The sequence below is a fragment of the Mauremys mutica genome, chromosome 22 (assembly GCF_020497125.1).
Source record: "Mauremys mutica isolate MM-2020 ecotype Southern chromosome 22, ASM2049712v1, whole genome shotgun sequence".
In the NCBI taxonomy this organism is placed as follows: Eukaryota; Metazoa; Chordata; order Testudines; family Geoemydidae; genus Mauremys; species Mauremys mutica.
Window position 1 is genome coordinate 14,520,065 of NC_059093.1, and position 22,296 is coordinate 14,542,360.

The 22,296-nt window shown below is 46.0% G+C and overlaps 1 protein-coding gene across 7 annotated transcripts in view; it reads right to left on the reverse strand.

Moving 5' to 3' along the window:
- Positions 1–22,296, reverse strand: part of FLI1 (Fli-1 proto-oncogene, ETS transcription factor) — a 114,897-nt gene that overhangs the window by 84,734 nt on the left and 7,867 nt on the right. The window contains exon 1 of one of the 7 annotated variants that reach the window (XM_044996919.1): positions 17,528–17,600. The exons of 5 other annotated variants lie outside the window; for them this stretch is intronic. Coding sequence is in view for 1 of the 2 variants with exons in the window: in XM_044996917.1 (XP_044852852.1) it covers positions 15,648–15,665 (18 nt within the window). In the remaining variant the exon portion in view is untranslated. Of the gene's footprint in view, positions 1–15,647; positions 16,056–17,527; positions 17,601–22,296 lie in introns of those variants that run through there. One more of the 7 variants, XM_044996917.1, reaches the window with a different exon arrangement.

The window sequence follows — 22,296 nt, forward strand, 5'->3', positions numbered from 1 at the left end:
CAGTTCTCAATCCATGAAAGGACCTTTCCTTTTATCCCATGACAGCTTAATTTACGTAAGAGCCTTTGGTGAGGGACCTTGTCAAAGGCTTTCTGGAAATCTAAGTACACTATGTCCACCGGATCCCCCTTGTCCACATGTTTGTTGACCCCTTCAAAGAACTCTAATAGATTAGTAAGACACGATTTCCCTTTACAGAAACCATGTTGACTATTGCTCAAGAGTTTATGTTTTTCTATGTGTCTGACAATTTTATTCTTTACTATTGTTTCAACTAATTTGCCCGGTACCGACGTTAGACTTACCGGTCTGTAATTGCCGGGATCACCCCTAGAGCCCTTTTTAAATATTGGTGTTACATTAGCTAACTTCCAGTCATTGGGTACCGAAGCCGATTTAAAGGACAGGTTACAAACCTTAGTTAATAGTTCCGCAACTTCACATTTGAGTTCTTTCAGAACTCTTGGGTGAATGCCATCTGGTCCCGGTGACTTGTTAATGTTGAGTTTATCAATTAATTCCAAAACCTCCTCTAGTGATACTTCAATCTGTGACAGTTCCTCAGATTTGTCACCTACAGCTTGAAAGCAGAAGATAAATCTAACCTGTTCCTGGACAGAGCATATGGTAGTACACTCGTCGAGAACTGTCTGGACAGCATGTGAGGTGCTCAGAGAGCGCTCAGCTGGTGCAATGAACTGCTCCCCACAGGACCCACCCTGTCCCTGTAGGACGTGGAGGGGTTTCCTGCTTGGTCTCCTCCCACTCCCTCTGTCTCCTTGTGCTGATCCCTGTGACACATGTGTTACAATGCTTTGCCGCCTTAAACAGCCAGCCCCAGTCACGAATCTCTGGGCACGTTTGCTTGGCATGTCAGCCAGCCTCTTTTCCGCGCCCGTTACTCTTAGATTGGCACGAAGCAGGGCTCAGTGAGCAAAGTGTGTTGCACAAGATAGGGTTTCTGTGGTTTGGGTTTATTTTACTTTTTCTGTATGTCTGCAGCTGCTCGTTCTGAAACTACCAGCCCTGGAGCAGTTCATTAAAAGAAAGAAAGAAAGAAAGAAAGAAAGAAAGAAAGAAAGATCAGTGGGAGAGAAAGGAGGATTGGTGCAGGGGTCTGACTGAAGAAGAGAGACTGTTTTAAACTAACAGTAGCCACTACAAGTGTAAAAAACCCCAGCTGATATTTAGGTTTAGCTGAAATTGTAGCTGTAGGTGCGCTCTGCACATGTATCTGTTGAGCAGCAGCACAGACACACTCAGCAGGACTCATGCACAGGGCAGCACAAGTTCCTGAACATAATGAATCTGAAAAATCTATCTACGCTTGTAGAGAGCAGGGCCCCTTTGTGCCAGGTGCTGTAGATACACAAAACGAGAGACAGTCCCTGCCCCCACTGAGCATCCAATTGCAATAGACAAGACAAGAGCTGAACAAAGGGAGTGTTGTTATCCTAATTTTGCAGTCAGCAACTGCGGCACAGAGAGATGAATTGACTTGCCACATGGGAAAGAGCAACAAATTGAGCCGGATCTCTCGAGTCCCAGTCTAGTGCCTTAACTTGTCTATTTAGACTGTAAGCAATTTGGGGCAGGGACTGTCTTTTACTATGTGCATGTACAGTGCCTAGCACAGGCAGGCCCTGGTCTAGGTTGAGGCCTCAAGATACCAGCGTAACACAAATAATACAGAACAATAATAATAAATGACCCCAAGAACTCCTTCCTGAAGTAAAGATCACACACAAGCACTCGGAAGAGCAGTTTTGTAACCTCTCATCACCTCCATTAAAGAGAGGTAAATTCTTCTCTCAGATGCCCTGGCATAAATCCAGAGCAACTCCATTGGCTTCAGTGGGAGCAAGATTAGGTTTATGGACTTCACTGGATTTACTCTGTACCCGTAAGAGGGTAGAATTCCACCCAGTGGCTAATGACCTTGCCCCATTCCTATACAAATGCTAGGGACGTACACACAGATTCCCCATTACATCTAGGCTGGACTGAGTGTGTCCTGCAGAGCTCTGCAAAGCAGGCTGAGACCAGCCTCATCTTTAATACTGACACACAGCAGAGAGAAACTACCTGTTCCCCGAGATTTAATCCAGAGGACTCGCTAGCTCCTTCCCGGCAGAGGAGTATAGGCCTGGAGTTGCCATTTTTATGTTGGTGTTATGTTTTATATCCCAAGAGAGAGAAACCCTAGACAGAGAAACCCTGTACAGCCTTAAGGGGTTCATCTCTAGGTAGGAGAGTCCAGTCCCCATGGCACTTTTAGAGTCAGACCTTGTGCTCAATGATCCCAATGGAAAAGTTCCCACTGAGTTCAGTCGTGCAAGATCAGATAGTCAGTCCTTGGCTGAGACAGCATCTAGTAACAACTGAAGTGGTGGGTTTATAAGGTGGATATCTGGCTCCTAGGAACCAAGATCACCAATTCTTTATTGCTCCTTTGCTAAGTGTCTAGCACAATTGGGCCCTGAGCCAATAATATAGAAATAAATAATCACAAATAATAATAATCAATAATAATACAGAATAAATAAAATATAACACAGACACCAACTAGATGTTAGACAACCACAACTTTGAGTCACTAAAAGAACCAGGTGAAGGTCAAAGGCACACACACACACACACACACTAAATCTGCTTTAAAAAATCCATTTTCAATATTTCATTTTCGTTATTATACCATTTTCATGTTGGCCATTTTATGAGCCAGAAATTTTATTGTTTCTGAACGAAACCCTGTGATGCAGCCACATGTTTTCAATCAAATTAGCCCGTGGTATTCTGTTCTTATTGTGCAACTAAGATGCAGCATCACTGCATGCAGACCTCAGTTCCAACTGCCACATTTATGGCCTGTTTCGAAGCCAACTGAAAGACTCCCATTCGTCCCCTATTTGATACGTAAGACGAACCACGCGCTATTGTGATTTCAATGTGCTACAGTGTTGGTTTTTAAATTACACCATGTCGTTTAGCAGAAATAAAAAGTATCAAAGGAGTGAAAAGAACAAGTGTGGGTAATTAGCCCTGTAGCATTTCTAGGAATCGACACATCGAGCACTCAGAGGAAAATGTTTTGATTATGATGCAACGGTTATAACAGTCAGATCTTCAGACCATCCAGTTTATTTCTGGCCATATCTCCCTATGTTAATTTATCTCTGTGTAATGACCAGGGAAGCACAAAGGTATAGGTGAAATAATGTATACAATATAGGAAGTCAGAACAAACACACAGACTTGATCTCCTGCTAGACTGTTGGGAGCTGAAGCTTGGGCCATATACCATTGCAGGTAATTTGGAATAGATGTCTCAGAGTTCAGCTATGATCTTGGCACCATGAGTCACTGAGCTAAAACATTGAGAACAAATTCACACACGTGGTTGTCTGGTAGTTAAGGCACTAGGCTGGGATTCAGGAGACATGGATGGGTTCCATTTCTGGCTCTGACACAGACTTCTTGTGTGATATTGACAAGACACTTAATTTCTTGGTGTCTCAGCTCCCCATCTGTAAAACAGGGAGGATGGTTCTTCTCTTCAGGGGGGTGTCATGAGGGTAAATTCAGTCACATGCCTGGCACTCAGATACATGGTTTGGGATCTACAAAAGGGTGTAGGCCTTGAAATGCCGGGCACCCACGGTGCCTAGAAAAATCCCAGGAACACCACTTTGATCCACAAAGCCTGAGTAAAGCCCCCGACATGATGGAAGGGGAGAGATACGTGCCTTATGCTGTGATCCACAAAGCCAGCACGCTAGGCAGGGAACTGCCAAAGCTAGCCAATGGGAGATGCTGACCAGATTGGGGGTGTGCTAAGCCCTGCCCCTCCCTTTGAAATAGGTGCCTAAATCCGGGCTGTAGGGAAGCACCTAGCACTGCTAGTGATCCATGAATGAGGGGAAGATGAGTGCTGGGCTGTCTATGTTGCATGCTGACCCACTAGGCTATGGGATGTTCTGATCTAGGGCTCCCTCAATCTCTGCTGTTAAAAAATGGGATACTTCCATGTGAATTCTATAGCAGGGGTTCTCAAACTTCATTGCATCGCAACCCCCTTCTGACAACCAAAATTACTACACGACCCCAAGAAGGGGGACCGAAGCCTGAGCCCAAGCCCTGCCACCCCAGCGGGGGTGGATGGGGGGGTGGGAGGCTGAAACTAAAGTCTGAGGGCTTCATCCCCGAATGGGGGGACTGTAGCCAGAGTCCCACCGCCCAGGGCTGAAGCCTTCAGGCTTCGGCTTCAGTACCAGGCAGTCGGGCTCAGGCGTTGGCTTCAGCCCTGAGCCTGAGCAAGTGACCCACTTTGGGGTCCCGACCCACAGTCTGAGAACCACTGTTCTATAGCCCAGTGGTTTGAGCACTCACAGAGGTGTAGATCCTGTTCTAATCCCTTTACTCTCTCTGGCACAAGGGAGACTTAACCCCGGTCTCCCACCTGCTGGGTGAGTACCCTATCCACAAGGCTCAATAGTATAAGGGAGGTTCTCCCTGGCTGGTTTGTGTGAACTTGTCTGAGGTGCCCAGTCTAGTAGGCATGCTCAGAGCTCACCTACCGGATCGGGCCCCTGCACACGGCCTAGGCAGCCAAACACCCGTCTTTCCCTGTTTGCGAATCATGAGGCAGTCGTGCACATGCTCAGATAGGAGACAGGCACCCGGGCACCGACAGTGAGGAAAAAAACGTAGGTGCCAAGTGAGTTTAGGCCTCTACAGGGTTCGGCAGCAGCCAAGTGAGAATGTTGTGATTCAACGTGGTTCCTAAAAAAACAGGATTTAGGCACCTTAGCACCTTTGTGGATCCTGCCCCGTGGTACTTGAGCCACGTTCCTATAAAATGCCGAGCACTCTGGCCCTGATCCAGCAAAGCACTTAAACCCCTGCTTAACTTGAAGCCTGAGTGAGCCCAGTGAGGATAGGATCACGTGCATGAATTTTGCTAGTGGGAGCAAAAGATCAGGCTCCCAATGTCGTCCCGACTTATCTGAGCACTTCTCCCTGCAGCGCTCAGAATCTGTAGCCCCGTGACTCACAACAAAACACAAAGCTCGTGCTAGATTTTTAGCACGCCTCAAAGGCACATGCACCCATGTAAAGTTTTACTACTCACGAGGAGTCTCAGCCTTTCAGGACCAATTTACAGACAGAAATCAAGGTGCTTTCCGGTGCTGTGCATATTTCACTCTAATTCCTGACCAAGTGATTTTTCACTGGGCTAGTGGTAAGTCTAGTGAAAGGACTAGTGGTAAGCCATCCTTTCACAACTGTGCTACGGGGTGCTGCAGGACTGGGGGAGCCTCCATGGGCCCTTCGACCATTAATCCTACAGTGGAGGATTGGCTTAAAATGTACCGGGTGATACTTTACTGTGATATTCTAATGAGTGGGGTACTGGTGTGGGTTTCAGGACACCTGGGTTCTATTCCCAGCTTTGACAGTGACCTTGGACAAATCACCCCCTGACTCTGTTTTCTCTCCCACCCATTGTCTTCCTTGTCTATTTAAATTGTTAAGTCTCCAGGACACTTTTTTTTTGCTGTGTGTACGAGTAGCACAATGGGGCCCTGATCTTGGTTGAGGCCTCTAGGGGCAACGATAGTCTTATTAATTATTGGTATGACTAACAACTTCGGGTTTCAGTTCTAAGCAGATCCTAGAAGCTAAACTGCAACACGACCAATAGGGTTTCACAGAAGTGAATACGGCTCTACAGAGACTATATTAAAAATATGCAGGATGTAACAGAAATGCTAACCTGCCTCTATGAAATTATCTTGGAGGGTCCAAAAAATTAAAAAAAAAAAAGACAGAAAATGCTCATTTTCTATGAAATAACACATAATGGGAGAAAAACTCAACCAAACACTCTGGAACCTGCAAGAGGGTTGGTTCATATTTGGTTCTAGCAATGAGCAGGGGCTGAGTAGGTTTGATCTGGGGTTCAGGGTTGGGGGGAGGCAGTGTTATTCACTCCTCCCCAGGGGTTAAAGTAGCACAGCTCCCCCTCCTCTCTCTGACTGGGGGAGCAATGGTTCCTCACTAGAGTCACCAGATAGCAAGTGAGAAAAACTGGGACACTTGGTTTTTTTTGGGGGGGGATGTTGCCTGTATAAGACAAAGCCCCTAATATTGGGATATCTGATCACTCTATCCCCCACTGCTCTCTTCTCCTTAGATGGCATGGCGAGAGTACTCCCTCTGTTTCAGTCTATTTTTACATGGGAGGGTGGCGATGAGCAATGGTAAAATCACGCACCACATACGTTAAAAACCCACACATTAGAAACAAGGCAAGACCAAGGACCTTTATATCCAGTTCCACATTCTCCTGGCCTCTGAATTTTGGTGGTTTGGATAACATGACCCCTGGATCTGAACCACCCCTTTTTTAAGGCTTGATTGCTTTTGCAAGACCCAAAGCAAAACTACCCTAGTTTGCTCTGTGACAGAGATAGAAAAAAGGTCCCACTTTCATCTTAAGCCCTGCTGAACTTTAGTGGTTTGGAATAAATGGAGCTCGGACCACAACTATCCTTCCTTCTGAAAAGCCCTGTCTCTGCTTGACTGCTTCTATTTCTCTTTCTTACACACACAGAGCTTTCTGGTACTGCAACGGAAAGCTGCCATTCCAGCACGGTTTCCTCTCACAACTCTTCTAAATATCTGAATGCTAAAGGGCCTGATCTTGCTGGACTCAGAGCACACACAAAATCATATTGACCTCAGTGGGAATTGTGGATGAGCAGTGCCTCATGTTGTGTCTCTTTATAATGGAATGTCAGTCTCAAATTGCCATGAACGTAGGATTATTATAAGGACTAGCAAGCCAGAGCCCATTTGTGAGGTTCACAAACACAAAATACCCAGCGTAGCTCAGCAGAGCAATACATATTGCAGTAAGGAGTTGCAGCATCTTGGGAAAAGTCGTTCTCACCCATAGACAACAGAGTGGCAGGCCACGTGCAGTACAAATTGACTTTGCCTTTGCAGCACCTGTCACACACACACACTGTATCCTTAAGTGCTTTGCAGGACTGGAATATTATCACAGAGTTAAATAGCAACAAGTTAGAAGAATGAAAAATAAGAGGCAAGGGAGAAAATCTGAGTTTGCGAAGTAACATCAGCTCATTCCTGCTAGGAATAGAGGCATTGTCAGTCAGAGCATGTGCACACAGTTATGCTGCTTTACCCAGCATGTGTATGGCCATTAAGGGACATTTCTGCCAGCAGCTGGAAATTGGTACCATGGCTAAAATATCTAGCTACAGGTTCAAATGCCAACAGATATCTTCATGCTTCCAAGGTTGATAAACTGAGTTACATGCCATCTATTTTGTGTATGTTTTTTTATGACACATTCACAACTGATTGTCTACCTAGTTTCCCTGGACAGACCCCATCTCTTTATTCGATAGAATAAGGAAATCTTGGCCAAAATGTCCCTTCCCCATCCTGATGTTAGAGTGGTTTGTCTGCCTCGCTGCTGCCCAGAGGTGGCTGCATTTCAATAGCAAACTGATTCTTGTCAGTGATGCAAAACACTATGAAATATGAAGAGGGCTCTAGCACACTGGGCAAGATGGCTCAGAGTGCATGCAGAGAAAAAGATGAATGTTCAATGTCAATGTTATGTGAAATCCCGAGGAGATTTGGAACAGGAGCAGCTGAGGAGTTATAGTTTCCTTTGTTCTGTTAAAAGGAAAAAGGAAATACATCAGGAAACCAGACTGTGGAGCACAGGAAGTCTCACTTGGGCTGATAAAAGGAACTGATGTGAAGTAGGTTCAGATGCAGTTATAAGTCAATCAAGCTTGGAACAACAAGAAGAGCTATTCAGAAGAAACCAGAGAGCCAAACTGGGTTTCTCGCTGTAAAAACTGACCATTTCACTTTTTGTTAACCCCTTACTTTGCTTCTTTTCATACATATATTAAAAAAATCCACTGCAAACTGGCTTCAATAAGAATTAATCCTCTTTTCAATGCAAATGAAATCAGTTTCCACTTCTCACCACACCTTACACCGAGACCCACATACCCCACTTGGGTATCTTATTTTTGCTCATCAGTTAGCTTAGAATACTGTACTTTTGCTAATTTCCCTCCTTCCCTTTGCAAATCAAAACCAGCGTTGGCGAAGAAGGGCCGTTTTTGCTGGGTGAGAAATCAGCAAATGACTAACAAAAGGATCTCCATTATTCTGACTGCATCTGCGCGATTGACAGGCTGGGGGGTCTGATTCCTGGAGATGCAGCTTCAAATTTGACCTGGGATCTGGCCATTCTTTATGGTCCTGATCATGAGGTCAGTTGGAATCCACATCTTTGGCACCAAGTCGGATATTTCTTGGGGGGCTAATTCCAGTTCCCCTCCTGTGGCAGAGACCCCGTTCCAGCCCTGCTCGTCTTGTGTCCCCGCTCCCCTGCAGGGACCCCAGGTCTCCCTCAGCCAGGGGGGTCTCCCTTCTCTCTTACCCACTCAGTGCATGAACGGTGCCGTCAAGTTTTGGATGCTCTCCTCTGTGCTCTGTTGTACAGGAACAGACTTCCCATGCGCCGTGTCACAAATGCATCTGGCCCAGCTGCCCGTCCATGTGGATGGGGGGACAGCCAAGTCAATGTGATCACGCAGCCAGAGGGATACTCCACATGGCTCTGGCAGACCAGGACTAAAACTTAAAAACTACTACTACTCAGGGCTACTGTCTCCTCTTCCCCCTCGGCTCCATGGTCTACTGTGCTTTGCGCAAGTGTGAAAACCTTGCTCAAAGGTCAGAGAACACCCTCCCTCTTAGCCCCCTCTAATGGGCCCCATTTCTCCACATGGTAGATCTCAGAGCATGATCAAGGCCTATGTATGTAAACCAGTTGGCCTAATGTTGTGCATTATGATTTCCACAGAATGGTGTGTCCTGCTGGACTGCTGAGCTGAAGTTTAGGAAGAATGAAGCAGGAAAGGACAGAAAGCTTGGTATACATGGGGGGCCAAGGAAGAGCTATTTCCTTACTGCACCGTAAATAAAACTCCTTCCCTCTTCCCATGTGACAGGTGAGTGGAAGTGTGTTCGATACCACTTATCGATACTGAGATAAAGGCAGAGGCTGCGATTTTAAAAGAGGACGAGGTGGATTTAGCCGTGTCACTCCTATTCATTTAACTGGGAGTTATGCAGCTAAGTCCCCTAGCTGGCTTTGCAAATCCCAGCCAGACTGTTCCTATGTGGGGGCCTGAAGTTAGGCATGTAAAACCATATTCAGGCACCTAAGTAAGGCCCTGATTTTCAGAGGAGCTGGGCATTCACTGAGATCAGTGGGAGCTGTAGACATTCAGTCAGCACCTTTGCAAGCCAGGCTGCTTATTTAGGTGCACTCAGGTGCCTAACTTTAGACCCTTGCATTTAAACATGTTGGCCTAGCTGAACTCTGTATATTCAAATACAGTCTCTCATTTAACAGGATATTTTATGGGCCTGAGCCCATGACTGTATCAACATCCCCAAGGCTAGTGGCCTCTTAAAGAACAAGAAGACAATCAGGACGCCTCTCCAATTAACCTATGACGAGGATATTCTGTCTGTTCAAGCCCTTGTGCCCGAGTTGAAGGAAAATCCTCTTGGGGTTAAGTCCTTGTCGCTTCCATGCAAGAGGCGGGTTTTTCAACTGCTGTTACTGACTGGGCAGATGCACATCAGTAATTATGTGGCCACGGGTAAAGAGGGGAAGAGAGAAAATAGGCTGTTGTTGCATCACCATTTTAAAGGCATTGATATTTTGAACATTGCATGCCAGCCTCTGCATTGCCCTCTACCTCATGTTGTCATTTATACTAGTGCACAAATGAGCGTGAAAGACTCTTAAATCAGAATGGTAAAAATTCACATGGACTTTGCACTCCCCTTGCACCTGTGTCAATAATGACACAAGGTGCAGGGTAGCAGAGAACCAGGCCCGCAGTTTAATGTCACTTTCTGCCGGTTCTGGAAATGGTTCATTTGCATGTTGCTATTCTAAGCCGTATTTTCAAAAAACAGCATGTATATTTGCACCCACCGTTTTGGGTCAGTCAATATTTGCACACTAGGAAATCCCTACCACCCAAGTCCCTCAGACAGCAGCTATGCACACACATCAGGACCCAGTATGCACACTCACATTTAGGTCTTTGTTCATGCCAATGTTATATATCCCTATCCTCACCCCCTATATATATACATACACAGAGACACAAGGTATAGCTGGAATAATGGATCACAACAGCCCTCCACCTTTTTGGGACATTTGGATTCAGATCTGATTTGTGGAACTAAATGTATAAATCAGGCCCATTTCACAGAAGCAGGCACAGACGCACATTCACATGCTCACCCACACAAATACTAGCACTATGCTACCGCCATGTTAGGTGTCGAACAAAACCACAAATGTCTGGAAATCCGAGGTTAAGTCTCCCGTGGGTCCTTTAACTCTCCAGCTCACGTGCACATGAGATTGGACATAGGGTCTTTCATTACCTGGTCACATAAGCCTGAGCAAGATGACATACATTTATTTTACAACTGCAAGTCAATCTTGTGGAGTTATAGAAGTACTTTACTTTACCCGCTAACATTATAAGTGGAGATTTGTATCAAGATGCTCCATGACATAAAGCTGTATTGTATACACTCAGGGCCTGATCCTGAAGAGAAAACGTGAATTCAAATCAAGGGGAGGCCTTGCATAAGGATCGCAAGAGGAGACGATAATGCATTAAACTATGGCTTCTGTCTAATTGTCACAAGGGTCAGTATCTCATCAGCTTGTCATGCCATTTCAAATCTTTCCAGGAAATGTAACCTTCCCCCTTGCTCTTCTCTTCTTGCTTTTGATTCCCTTAACATTCTAATGAATCAATTCTACTCTGATTTGCTGACTCGCCTCTGGGTTGCTCCTTAAACACGCATGTTGCACAGGAGGATTAGGAGCCCTTCTCTGTCTCTTCCCCCTTCCTATCAAGAGTAACGGAACATTTTAAATAAATAAATAAAAGTATGAAACCCTCAAGAAGTGCCAGTTACCAAGCAAAGTGTCCACTTCCTCTTAGCGTGAACGCCACAGCAGTGCAGCACCTCCGGGTGAAACCCCGCTGGCCCAAAGCCTAAGCGGTTGGGTTGCATAGCGGTTAAAAGCTGGGAATGAGGAAGGGAAATGTGCCACAGCAGCACAGCCTCCCACTCCAGGCAAGCCAGCCTACAGCAATGGGCACAATCCTAGAGCTGCTAGTGCCGGGGGCCTGAATCACTGGCTTCCTGTCAGCCCTGATTCTAGCCTTCCCCTGCCAGCCTCTTCACTGTCTCCTCTTCAGAGCAGCATGGCTGTCATGGAGACCCTCCTCCCTGGTGCCGAGGGCATGCAGAGTGGCCAACACACCAAGGGGAATATAACCCTTACTGTAGTAGCCTTCACCATCCCTCCCTAGGGTTTATTAATGGACATGCTCAACTTTTCTAATCTGAATATTTTATGTGCTAATTATTTGGGGCCTGCTCTTGCACGCAACCCACTGAAGTCATTGACAAAAATTTCCTTTGGCTGCCATGGAAGCAGAATCTAAACCTTTGTTTAAATATCTGGAGTGGAGAGTGCACAGGTTTGAGGCATGATCCTGCAGTCCTTACTCAGGCAGAAATTCCATTGATCAAGTCATACATCTGGGTACAGGTCTCTTTGGGGAAATGACCCAGTAAAATAAGTCATAATGTTAAAATATCCCTGTCTAGGAAGGGGCTACTAAGAATATTCTGTAATAACATTTAACTTTTTAAATAACTTTTAATAGCTTTCTGTAATAACTTTTTTGATCATCCATTGAAAGTCTACATTGCAGTTCAAGCAGATGTTTCACCTGAATAAGGACTGCAGGATCAGGGGTCTAAGAACATATGTCTTGCAAATGTCATGTGTTTGAAGTCCAAGCTGTTTTTTAATGATCACACAGAAAGACACCCTGAGTGATGAATGTGTGTGTGTGTGTCAGCTATTTTCTCCACCTGCAAATTAACGCTTTTGCACGTGGAGTCAAAAGTCTTCTTGCCAGAAAAGGTTAGAGCCAGGGAGTTTTAAAATGGCCAGACAGATTTTTAAACCAAGTTTCTCAAAAAGAAACACGTTCCTGGTCTGAGGCCCTGTGGGCCAGGTTTCAGAGCGAGTATGAACACCTCCGGTTTACGAGTGGCAAGAAACAGTGATTGCAATAGAAATCCCACCACACCCTTGGCTGCAGTGGCACCAACACACGAGCTACACACACTTGTATAGGGGAGAAAAAGAGGCAGATGGTTGTCATTGCTCATTTGAGTGATGTGGGCTTTTCACTGTATGCCCTTTAAATGGTCTAAGTCTTTCCTATGTCTGCTAAAGTGCTGCAAACTGAGTTTTTTGCAACAGGGGAGCGACAGTCACCCAAATGTGCTTTTTAGTAACAACAGGCCTTTGCCAGGTGAACGTACACCACTGTGCACGACAGAAGAACACTCTCATGTCTTGTCTACACACTAACGAGAAGTGAAACAGCTAATTTGGTTTTAATTCGCATCTTTAGTTATTTTGGTGGAAGTTTGTGTGGGACACATTTCAGAAGAAAAATGTTCCCATTTTAATTTAATGTAAGGGGATAAAAAAAATCAACTTCAGCTAAATCAGAATAGGACACTCTTAATCCAAAATAAGACTGTGCGCATGCAAATTTGTATTGAAGTAACTAAAGGTATGAATTAAAACTGTTTTATTTAGTTGGAACAAGTTGGAGAGAGTACACCCGATTCATTTTCCCCCAGTCACCTTCTGGCATTGCCATTTACAGAACGCGAACATAACTGAAGTCAATTAAGATATAAGATTTACATGTTTGACTGCCCACTCAGTACAAGACATAGTGTTATTCTGGATATCATCTTTCATACCAGCCTCTCCAAAATCCTTTCCAGAGTTAGACACAAATATGATTCCCTGGGGAATGTGGTATATGTTTGGGTTTGTCCCCCTAATAATGGATTGGGTTTTTGAAGAGACAAACATTTATAAAGACCCCCAGATACACATTATTAAAGCCATTGGGCCAGAGTCTGGGGTTCAGGAATAATACACAAGGCAGTGTAGGTGGTGTTTAAAGCTCTCCTTGCACTCAACTAATTCTGAGGTTGCTCTGTGCATGACATTCCAGGCATGCTATGCTACAGCAGCCTAAGCAAGCCACATCCTCCCTCTTCCATTGCCCTTCACCTGTATCCCCAGGGAGCTAATGGAGCAGCTTTCAACCACAAATCTCACAGCACTTTACCAAAGCGGGTCAGTGTTATCCCCACTTTACAGACTGGGTAAGTGAGGCACAGGAAGGCAGGCCAGGCAATGCCTGGGGGCAGAACTCTTGAATTCTAATATCTTAGTTCAAACAATAGGGCTTCTTTAAACAGGGTATTACTGATTTCAGATTGGAAGGAAATAGGCCATTGGTTATAATAGAAGACCCTGAGGCCAGTCCAGTGGTTAGAACAGAGCTTAGGACTTAGGAGACCTCCATCCAAGTGCCTGTTCTCATGCAGATTCCCAGTGTGACTTGAGCAAGTCAGTGTGTGTCAGTACCACAGCTGTAAACTGGGAATAAAAATAACGCCTCTCCGCCTCACAGGGGTGCTATGAGATGCACAGGTAGTGAGGCGATGGGAATCACGTAAATATCTTCCATAGAGAGACACTGACTGGGGCTGTCCTCTCTGTAGGACTGAAGAGAAAAGAATTGGACTACTCCAGCCATATCTCCAGTGTTTTGACTTTCAGTCCTCCCCTCCACCCATCATTCCTCCTTTCCTCCCTGCTCCCTTTCATCTCTGTCCTCCTCCCACCCCCTTTCCTTTCAGGCAGTGGTTCTCAAGCTGGTGTCTGGAGCCCACTGAGGGGCCATGAGCTGGTTTCAGGGGATCTGCCAAGCAGGGCCGGCATTAGGCTTGCAGGGGCCCCGCCACCAGGGGCTGATGCCAAAGCCGGAGCAACTAAGCTTTCTGGGCCCCCCTGTGGCAACTAAGCTTTCTGTGCCCTGCTTGCTACCCCCTAACGCCGGCCCTGGCTTTTATATACAGGAAAACAGTTGTTTTGGCACAGGCAGGGGTGGAGTTTTTATAGCATGTGATAGGAGCGGGGGCTCCGAAAGAAAAAGATTGAGAACCCGGGCTGTGGGGAGACTCTTCCAAACTTTACACTTGTTCCAATCTGTAACCTAATGGAGAAGTTTCAGTTCCTGCCAGTTTGCAGTTTCTTTTCCCCCAGGTCAGCAAAAAATTCAGACCTCAGAGATCAACACCCCACCCATGCGATAGGCATCTTTCGAAATCCTCCAACCCAAACACACCCACAGCGTCTCTCGCTTCAAGTCGGGTCTGCTGCAACTGCTTCTGCGCTGCAGAGCGAAATTAAAAAAAAAACCAAAACGCTCAGAGAGAGGATCACAAATTTGCACAAGTCCCTTCGCAGCAGAGCTGGGGGGCAGGATGCAACTCGGCTTGCAATAATAGCTGCTCTGTTGTGCGCCTGATCCTGTCTCACAAGGGAGTAAGGACTGAACTTCCACAGCATATTGCAATGGCCATGGCTTAGAAACGCACAGGAAGATTTTGGTGCTTTGCCACGAGAGAGAACGGTTTCTGGTACACCCACCCTCGACTAGAACGGCGAGGGAAATAGGCAGCCGGCCACCCTCGGAGCGCGGCGTTTCAACCAGGCCTGGCCAAAAGTGGGGAAATCAGACCCTGCTGACATCTAACCATGTGGGGGGACATCTGGGGCGAGCCTGGGAGCCGATCCCCTGCGCCAGCCCCAGGCACTTTTAGTTTGTGCTGAAAATAAGACGCGTTTTTCTGTCCCCCTCCCCCTGGCGCTTCTGAATCCAAAGTTCAACCCAACTGAGCGCAAAGACCGGCTGCGTCTCCTCCATGGGTGCGCAAGTGGCGCTGGGGAGAAAACTGTCATTGCTGCTGGCGGCGCAAGGGTGGCTTGCTTCACAAACCAGCGGGCAGGCCAAGCAGGGACTGAGACCTCCTCCCGAGAGCGCGGCGCTGGTTCCGCATCGCCCAGCCACATCGCCAGCTACCCGGGGTCCACCCACAGCCAGCCCCCGGCTTTTTCCTGCAGCGATCTGACAGCCCCCTCCGCTCCCGGGGCGGGGGAGCCCGCCTTTCCTAGCCGGGGCAAATGCCCCGAAATAAACGGATCGCAAGTCAGATAAACCCCCACCCACCCACGTACACACACCCCGCCGCCTCCACGCCTTGCCCCAGCCGTGCGCACTGCGGCCGGGGGACACCCGCGGCGCGCTGGCCGGCCAATACCCTCCCAACCGCGACCTCCCGCAGCCCCAGGAAGGGGAAGACAAGGAAAGGGGGAGGCTGGCTGGAGGAGGAGAAACGGACCAACTCTTCCTGGGATCAATGCTTGAACGAGATCCAGCTCCCCTCTCCTTCCCCCGTCCCTCCCCCAAACGCGCACCGCTCCAAAACGCAGCCCTCCCTCCCCCACGCCCTCCTGGAGTGGGGGCCGTCTCCTCCCCACAACCGCCCCCTCTGATCCCCCCCTCGCCCCCCGATATTCCTCTTACTTTAATAGTTCCGTCCATCGAGAATAATCTCCAGCCGATTCCACCAATATTCCACACATTGACCCGGTTTAGCCTGGAACCGAAGCCCCCTGAAGTTCTTATCTTCCTTCCTCTCGCGCTGGCTTTTCGTCCCCCCTTCCAATGATTTTACTTTCCTTTCCTCCGCTCGCTCGCTCTTTTTTACTTTTGGTTGGTGCAGCGGAGCGAAAAAGAGACAGTTAACCGGATGAAACTTTTTTTTCTGCTAATTTTGGGAAGTGAAGTCACTTGAGGAGGAAACATTCTGTCTCCCCGCTGGTCCTGCCTTCTCGATTAAACTATATCTGTATTTTACATCCAGGATATTTGCTCCATTCAGATAAGAGCGGGGCAGAACAATAGCGGTTTCTTTGGGGGTAGCTCTTGTCTGCCAGCCCAGTGGAGCTCCGCTTCGCAGCACGGGCTGCATTACCACGCACTGAGTGTCATCATAAAGTTTAGTGTAACGTGTGTGTGTGTGTGTGTGTGTGTGTGTGTGTGTGTGTGTGTGTGTGTGTGTGTGTGAAGCCAAGTAGCCTGAGTCACTGAATTTCCATCTCTTCCCACAGATTTTTTTATTAATGCTTTTTCCAGTCAAAGGCAAAATTAAGGGGGGGGGAGGAAAGGGGTGGACGACCGTAAATATAATTCAGTCTGGGGCACACAGGAAAAGATTACCGATTTAAATGGTCTATTTAGAACACGCTCCTGTCCCCCTCCTGCAGTCCTTACTCGGGCAACGATCCCAGTGAGTTTGGCCTGAGGGAGGAAGGCTAGATTAGGTGCTAGCTATAACCAGAAAACAGCGATGAGTATAATGCAGGGCAGGCAACTCCCTTCAATGTAAGCATGTCAAGTGCCTTCTCCCATTCAGATACAATTTGGGTGCCTTTCCAAGCAAGGGAACTAGAAGTTCCCTGTAGTTGTGAAAGGAACATTATTTTTAGAAAACATGTATTTTTGCATTGCTTTCTCGCCCCTTTAAAAGAAAAAGTCCCGTGAAAGCTTCCACTACGTCGAAGTAAGTATACTGTGCTTTAAAAAGGTGTGTGTGTGGGGGGGAGGCATTTAAAATAGTGCATTACAGTAAGATGGGTTCAATTATTCGACTGTATCTATATTTAAAGCCATTTCATTTCCCCCCATCAGTGTTCACATTTGAAATATTGATTGAACCTCGGGGTCTGGTTCAAAGCCTCGTGGAGTCAAAGGGAGACTGCCCGTTTCATTGCAATGGGCTTTGGATCAGGGCCCCAGTCAAATTGCTCCGCTATCTCCAGCGAAAAAGCCACGGATCACTAGTTTACTAACCGGAAAGTGACAAAAATAATAACAGCAAATAACATTCCAGACGTGTCCCAAGTGCCCCTCTGCCTCCCGGCGGTGGCAAATTTGGTGCTACTCTCATGGAGGGGGGGCTCGGGGGGGGGGACACATTCCTCAATCCTTCTTCTGGAACTAAAAAGTAGACGACACCAGATGCAATATTTCATCCAACTAGAGCGATAGAACATTGATCCCAAAGAAAAGGCCATTTATTTCCTCTCCTAAATAGTCCATCCAAACAAACCAGCCAAGCTTTGGAAAAGCTTTCTCAACAATCAAGGTAAAAGAGACAAACGCTCCTTTCTACCCCTCTCTCCCCTCCAAAAAACCCCAAGCAAAACCATCTAGCAACAGGGTCATGCAACATGTCTGGCATCTTTTCATTCCCCACTTCTGCAATGCGAGCTGCTGTAGCCCCAGGAGAATCCAACAGATAAAGCCAGTAATTCAGGGAGATGGAACCAAGAAATCCATTCCCAGGTAGGACACTCCTGTGAGTCCTTTCAACCTCATATTCCCTTTATGGAATTGGTTACCTTATCCAGTGCAGTGGCGTCCAGTCTTTGGCTTCCCCCCTGATTTTTAATCCAACCACAGGAAAAAAAGAAGTCACACCTCTATCCACATTAATGTGCACCCCCCAAAAATAACAAAACGACCCTCGTGTTTCTAGTCAGCTGCAGCAGAGGCGCCTTATTAATACTTTATTTCTCCAAGAGCAAAGCTGGCAGCACAGCAGACCCCTCCCTCTAACCCCCTGCGAAATTAGCCTCATCAATTCAGCTACAATGTTCAGTGCAGAGGCAGAGACAGGGGGACTGAACGTGATCAGACCTGGAGCTTTTGGGCTTGCTGTTTGCTAGCGACTGTGGCCGTCTCCAGCCAGGAGGGAAAGGGGGAAGGGGGGTCGGCTGGAGAGGGGACCGACCGACCGCCTTCCCTCTCCCCTCCTACCCCCCCCTCCTGTCTGCTTTACAATCCAGGGGTCTGCAGTGGTGTCCCCTGAGAGCAGCACATCTGGATACAGCTAGCGAGGTCAGGTCCCCCTGTGCCTAGGGCCACAAGAACTGGAGTTCAATTAAAAGAAATCACGGTTAACCCTTTGCTTCCCTCATCCCCCATTTCATTCTTTTCTCTCTCCTCCCCCGACCTCAAATTAAACACCAAAACCTCTTTCCTCCACTTCCCCTTCAGTATCACCACATGGGAGCCGCTAGCTCCAGAAAAGCAAGAGGTTAAGGAGAAGAATGAAACGCATCCTCCCAAAGCCCAAATTATTTCCTTTCTGGGCAACATGAATACCAACCTCCAAACAGTAACGGTGGGGGTACGGTCAGACAGAGGATTTATACCCTCTAAAGGGCGCTAGAAAGTGCCTATGTCACCCAAAGACCAAGGAAAAGGCGCTTGGGTCTTTAAACTGAACTATAGACTCCTCTCTTTGGTGGGTTACAGGCTGGAGAGAGAGGATGATTCTGAAGAACTGCAGTGAAAAAAAATAATCTGAAATGTACAAAATATATTAAAAACAATCGGAAATTTACAAACACTGATTCCTGGTCATAGCGCCATCTCCAAGGTGACAAGATATAGCAAATAAACGTAGGCACACTTTAAAAATCATTTTGGATCCCAATTTCTCCACAAATGTAAGAATATAGACAGTAATATCTCTCTCTCTCTCTCTCTCTCTCTCTCTCTCTCTCTCTCTCTCTCTCTCACACACACACACACACACACACACACACACTTTAGAGATTTTTTTTTTGGTTCTCAATACCTCAGTATTTAACTGCAAAAAACCTGAAATATGATACCACAGCTATTTCCTTAGAAGTGACTTAAAGAAAATGAGTCAAATTGAAGCATATTAGGGCTGCTTGATAGATTGGATCTATAATTTATACACACTGTTTTGTCATCCTCTCCCCCTCCTACCCGCCACTCCCCATTACCCTTCTATTTGGTCTTAAAAAAAGGGGGTGGGGGTTGGTGAAAAGTCCCGAGACAAAATAAGCGAACTTGTAAAACATTAAACCAGACAAGTTGAACACACGATTATTTTCCCATAATAATGCAACAGAAGAAGTTTTGCTTCCTGACTTTCTCTAACCCCCTCCTCCTGAAGTTATCTCAAACTTTTGAAAAAGGCTGGGATATTCATAAATGTGGTTTGCCAAATTCTGGATCATCCCAACTGATGTGCACCGACTCGGATTTAGCAGTTTGATAGAATCGGTGCAAGGGGAAAGAAATTCCAAATAATGGATAAAATAATAATAATAAAGGATGTGATATCCTTAACGGTTAATATTTTAATGCCCAGAGAAAGGCAAAGCTTATTTCAAAGTGAAATGCTTGTGTACAATTCTGGCAAATGTGTGTAACTTTTAATCTGATGCTCGGCTTTTTGGTGCATAATTATAGAGAAAAAATAAATCTGATTTTTTTAAAAATTAAGTTACTGACAACTGGGAAATGATTTGATCTTGGCACCTACAATAGTTTTTACCTTAACAGATTTCAAATGTTTGCATTCAGGCAGGTTAAACAATTTGCTCTCGTTCTCTCTCTCTCCCTTCTCTCAATACACTTATGAAGGAAACGAAATTCTAGTCTAAAGTATTGAGTTAAATGTTGCTCATAATCTCCTGGCATCTCCCCCCGCCCTCCTTTATCCTTTAAGGAGGATCACACACATAGGAGGTGGATACTCATCCCTGGGTGTAACCCTACTTAAATCAATGGGGTATACACCAGGCTGGAATTTGGCCCATGATATTTAGCCTAAAATATCCAACATCAAAGGAGTTAACGGCACGTTGTAGTCCAGTGCCAATCTTTCGCATGGGGAGATACCCGCAAATGTGTATTTGTGTTTTTGTCTTCGATTTATGCAGAAATATTTTGGCCACAACTTCAAACTTTGTATATTTATTTTACATCTACGTGTTCTTCAAAGGTGAAGTAACGATCGCAGCATATTTGGGCCTGAGCGGCGGGTTTGAAAGCGTGTAGGGTATTAATTTGCATGACTCTATCTTGTTGCCTGTTGTAATCAGACAGTATCACCTTGTGTTCTGGTTAAGAATGCAAGATTTTGAGCTCTTTCGTCATTTTGTAGCAAATGAAAGAAATCGGTTAGGAACTAGTCAACCAGCCCCCTTTGACTCTGTACCTAGAAAGTGGCCCATTTCCCATAAATTGTGTTAAAAGTTCCTCTTAAAAATAAGTCCTAGATCTGCATTAGCAGAAGAGGGGGAGGGGCAGGAGGCAGGGGAGTGGGGTTTGATCCTGCTGCAATCCTAACTAGAGAAAAAGGTCCCATCGACTTCTATGGGAGTTTCAGGGTTGGGTTGCGATGTGGCACTAACTTCCCTGCAGAACTGAAAGGCGAAGTATTTTTAAAATCCACTTTCTTACAAAGCAAAGAAGGAAAGCCAAGCCTCTGGCCCCAGGCAAGACTCCCATTCGAACCCAGGGGCCAAAATTCTGCGGTCAGCTACAAGGGTAAAATCGGACTACTTTTGGAATCCCTCCGGATTTCCACCCATGTAACAGAGCAGTGGAGTGCAGGATCGGGTCCCAGGACCCATAGCTCTTGCTGAATACCAACGAATTTTTGGAAACACAAGTCCTAAAACAAGGTGTGTGATGCTAATAAACCCTTAACTAAAATCGAGTGCCTTGGAAGTTGTGTGGAGAAGATACAGGGTAGTTTTGAAGCTAGCACACAATTGTGCAGAAAGGTGGTTAAACTGTCCTGGATGGTTTTATTTGAGATCCACGTCCCAATAATCCAGCCCCCTTCCCTTGCCTCCTCTCCCCGCCAACCAAACCACCCCACAATTATTGAAAAGTTAAGCACGAAAAAAACCAAAAAATACTGAAGGCCAAAAACACAGACTGCAGCGCACCAGCTCCAAAAGTCTGGCCCCTCGCTTGAGGCCATAATTAATTTGAGATTTATTTTTATTGGAGAACCCAGTCTCGTCTGACCTTAGCCAAACAAGACTTCAGCTAGACCCTTGATGCGCTTGAATGGAACAGAATATTTCTCTCTAACTTCTCTTCGGGCGTCCGTGCCTGCTTTGAATTTGTTCCTCAGACTTCAGATATTTGGAGATTTGAAGAAAAGATTTAAAGCATTCCCGCCCCCCCCCTTAACATCCACTTTTTTTTTTTGACACAGTGGTTGGGAGGATGCAGAGGGGGCTCGAATACAAAATGCATATTCAGAGAAAGAGAGAGGGGTGGGTCTCCCCCCGCAGTCTTTAGAAGGTCAGAAGGGTGGTGACTTACACAGGGGGGTTTGGTTACTTGGATTCTGGTGTCTGGAAAAGCAGGAGTCTTTGAATATAAAAGCTTGTCCCCTGTGCCCTAAAGCCTGTTTTATTTTAAAAGGGGCTCTGTATACTACGTTTGCAGGATAAACAATATTTCTTCCCCTCCCCTGTTTAAATTCAAATGATACCTTTAAGGTAAAACATGAAAGAAACAATGTAAATTCTTTTTCACCCAACGTTTGCATTTTGTCGGGTTGAAGAACAAGCCAAGATTCACATGAATGGGGTGGGGGGGGAGTATTTTAAAAGTCTAAATGTTCCAAAATAAAAGGTAGGTGCAAACAAGAATTAAATCCTTCAGCACTAAGTTGTCATAACACATTAATCAAGACCCCGCTGGAGTATAACACTTAGCCCTGTTGCTGCCTCAAGATATGAACATTAAAAAAAGAGAAAGATTTGGTATGCTCTTGTATTAATCAATAGTAAGTATGTGGATGACATAGGAGTTCCTTTCCAGCTCCCATGTTCATGCACTCGACTGGAATGTTTTAAACAAAGTTCAAACATATTCATGGCTACAAATCTTTTGCAATTCCCAGCTTTCCTAGAGGATCCCTGCTCCAGTCCTCCTGAGTGTAGTTGGTGGAAATTGACAACTTCTGTTGGAAAGCAGTAGTAAAAAAAACAAAAACAAAAAACGGTGCAGCAATGGATAAAGTACTAGAAAGTGGACTGAGTGGGAACAGTGCTGCGAGGATTGAAATACTTCAGTCTACGAAGTCTTTGCATGTCTCCTCTCCCTGCTACTAAGGTTCTATAGCAGTTCTTAAGATGCACGATGCTGCAATTTCTCCTTGCTCTACACAATTATATTTCCAGCATTCTTCTCACTGAACACCTGTGCGAAACATTCCGTTGTCAGTCAAGCCACCCAGATTTTTTTTTAAACTATGAATTCACTAACTACAATATTTTCCCTCACTAGGTTAGCCTGGCATGATTTCCCCAGAAAGTTT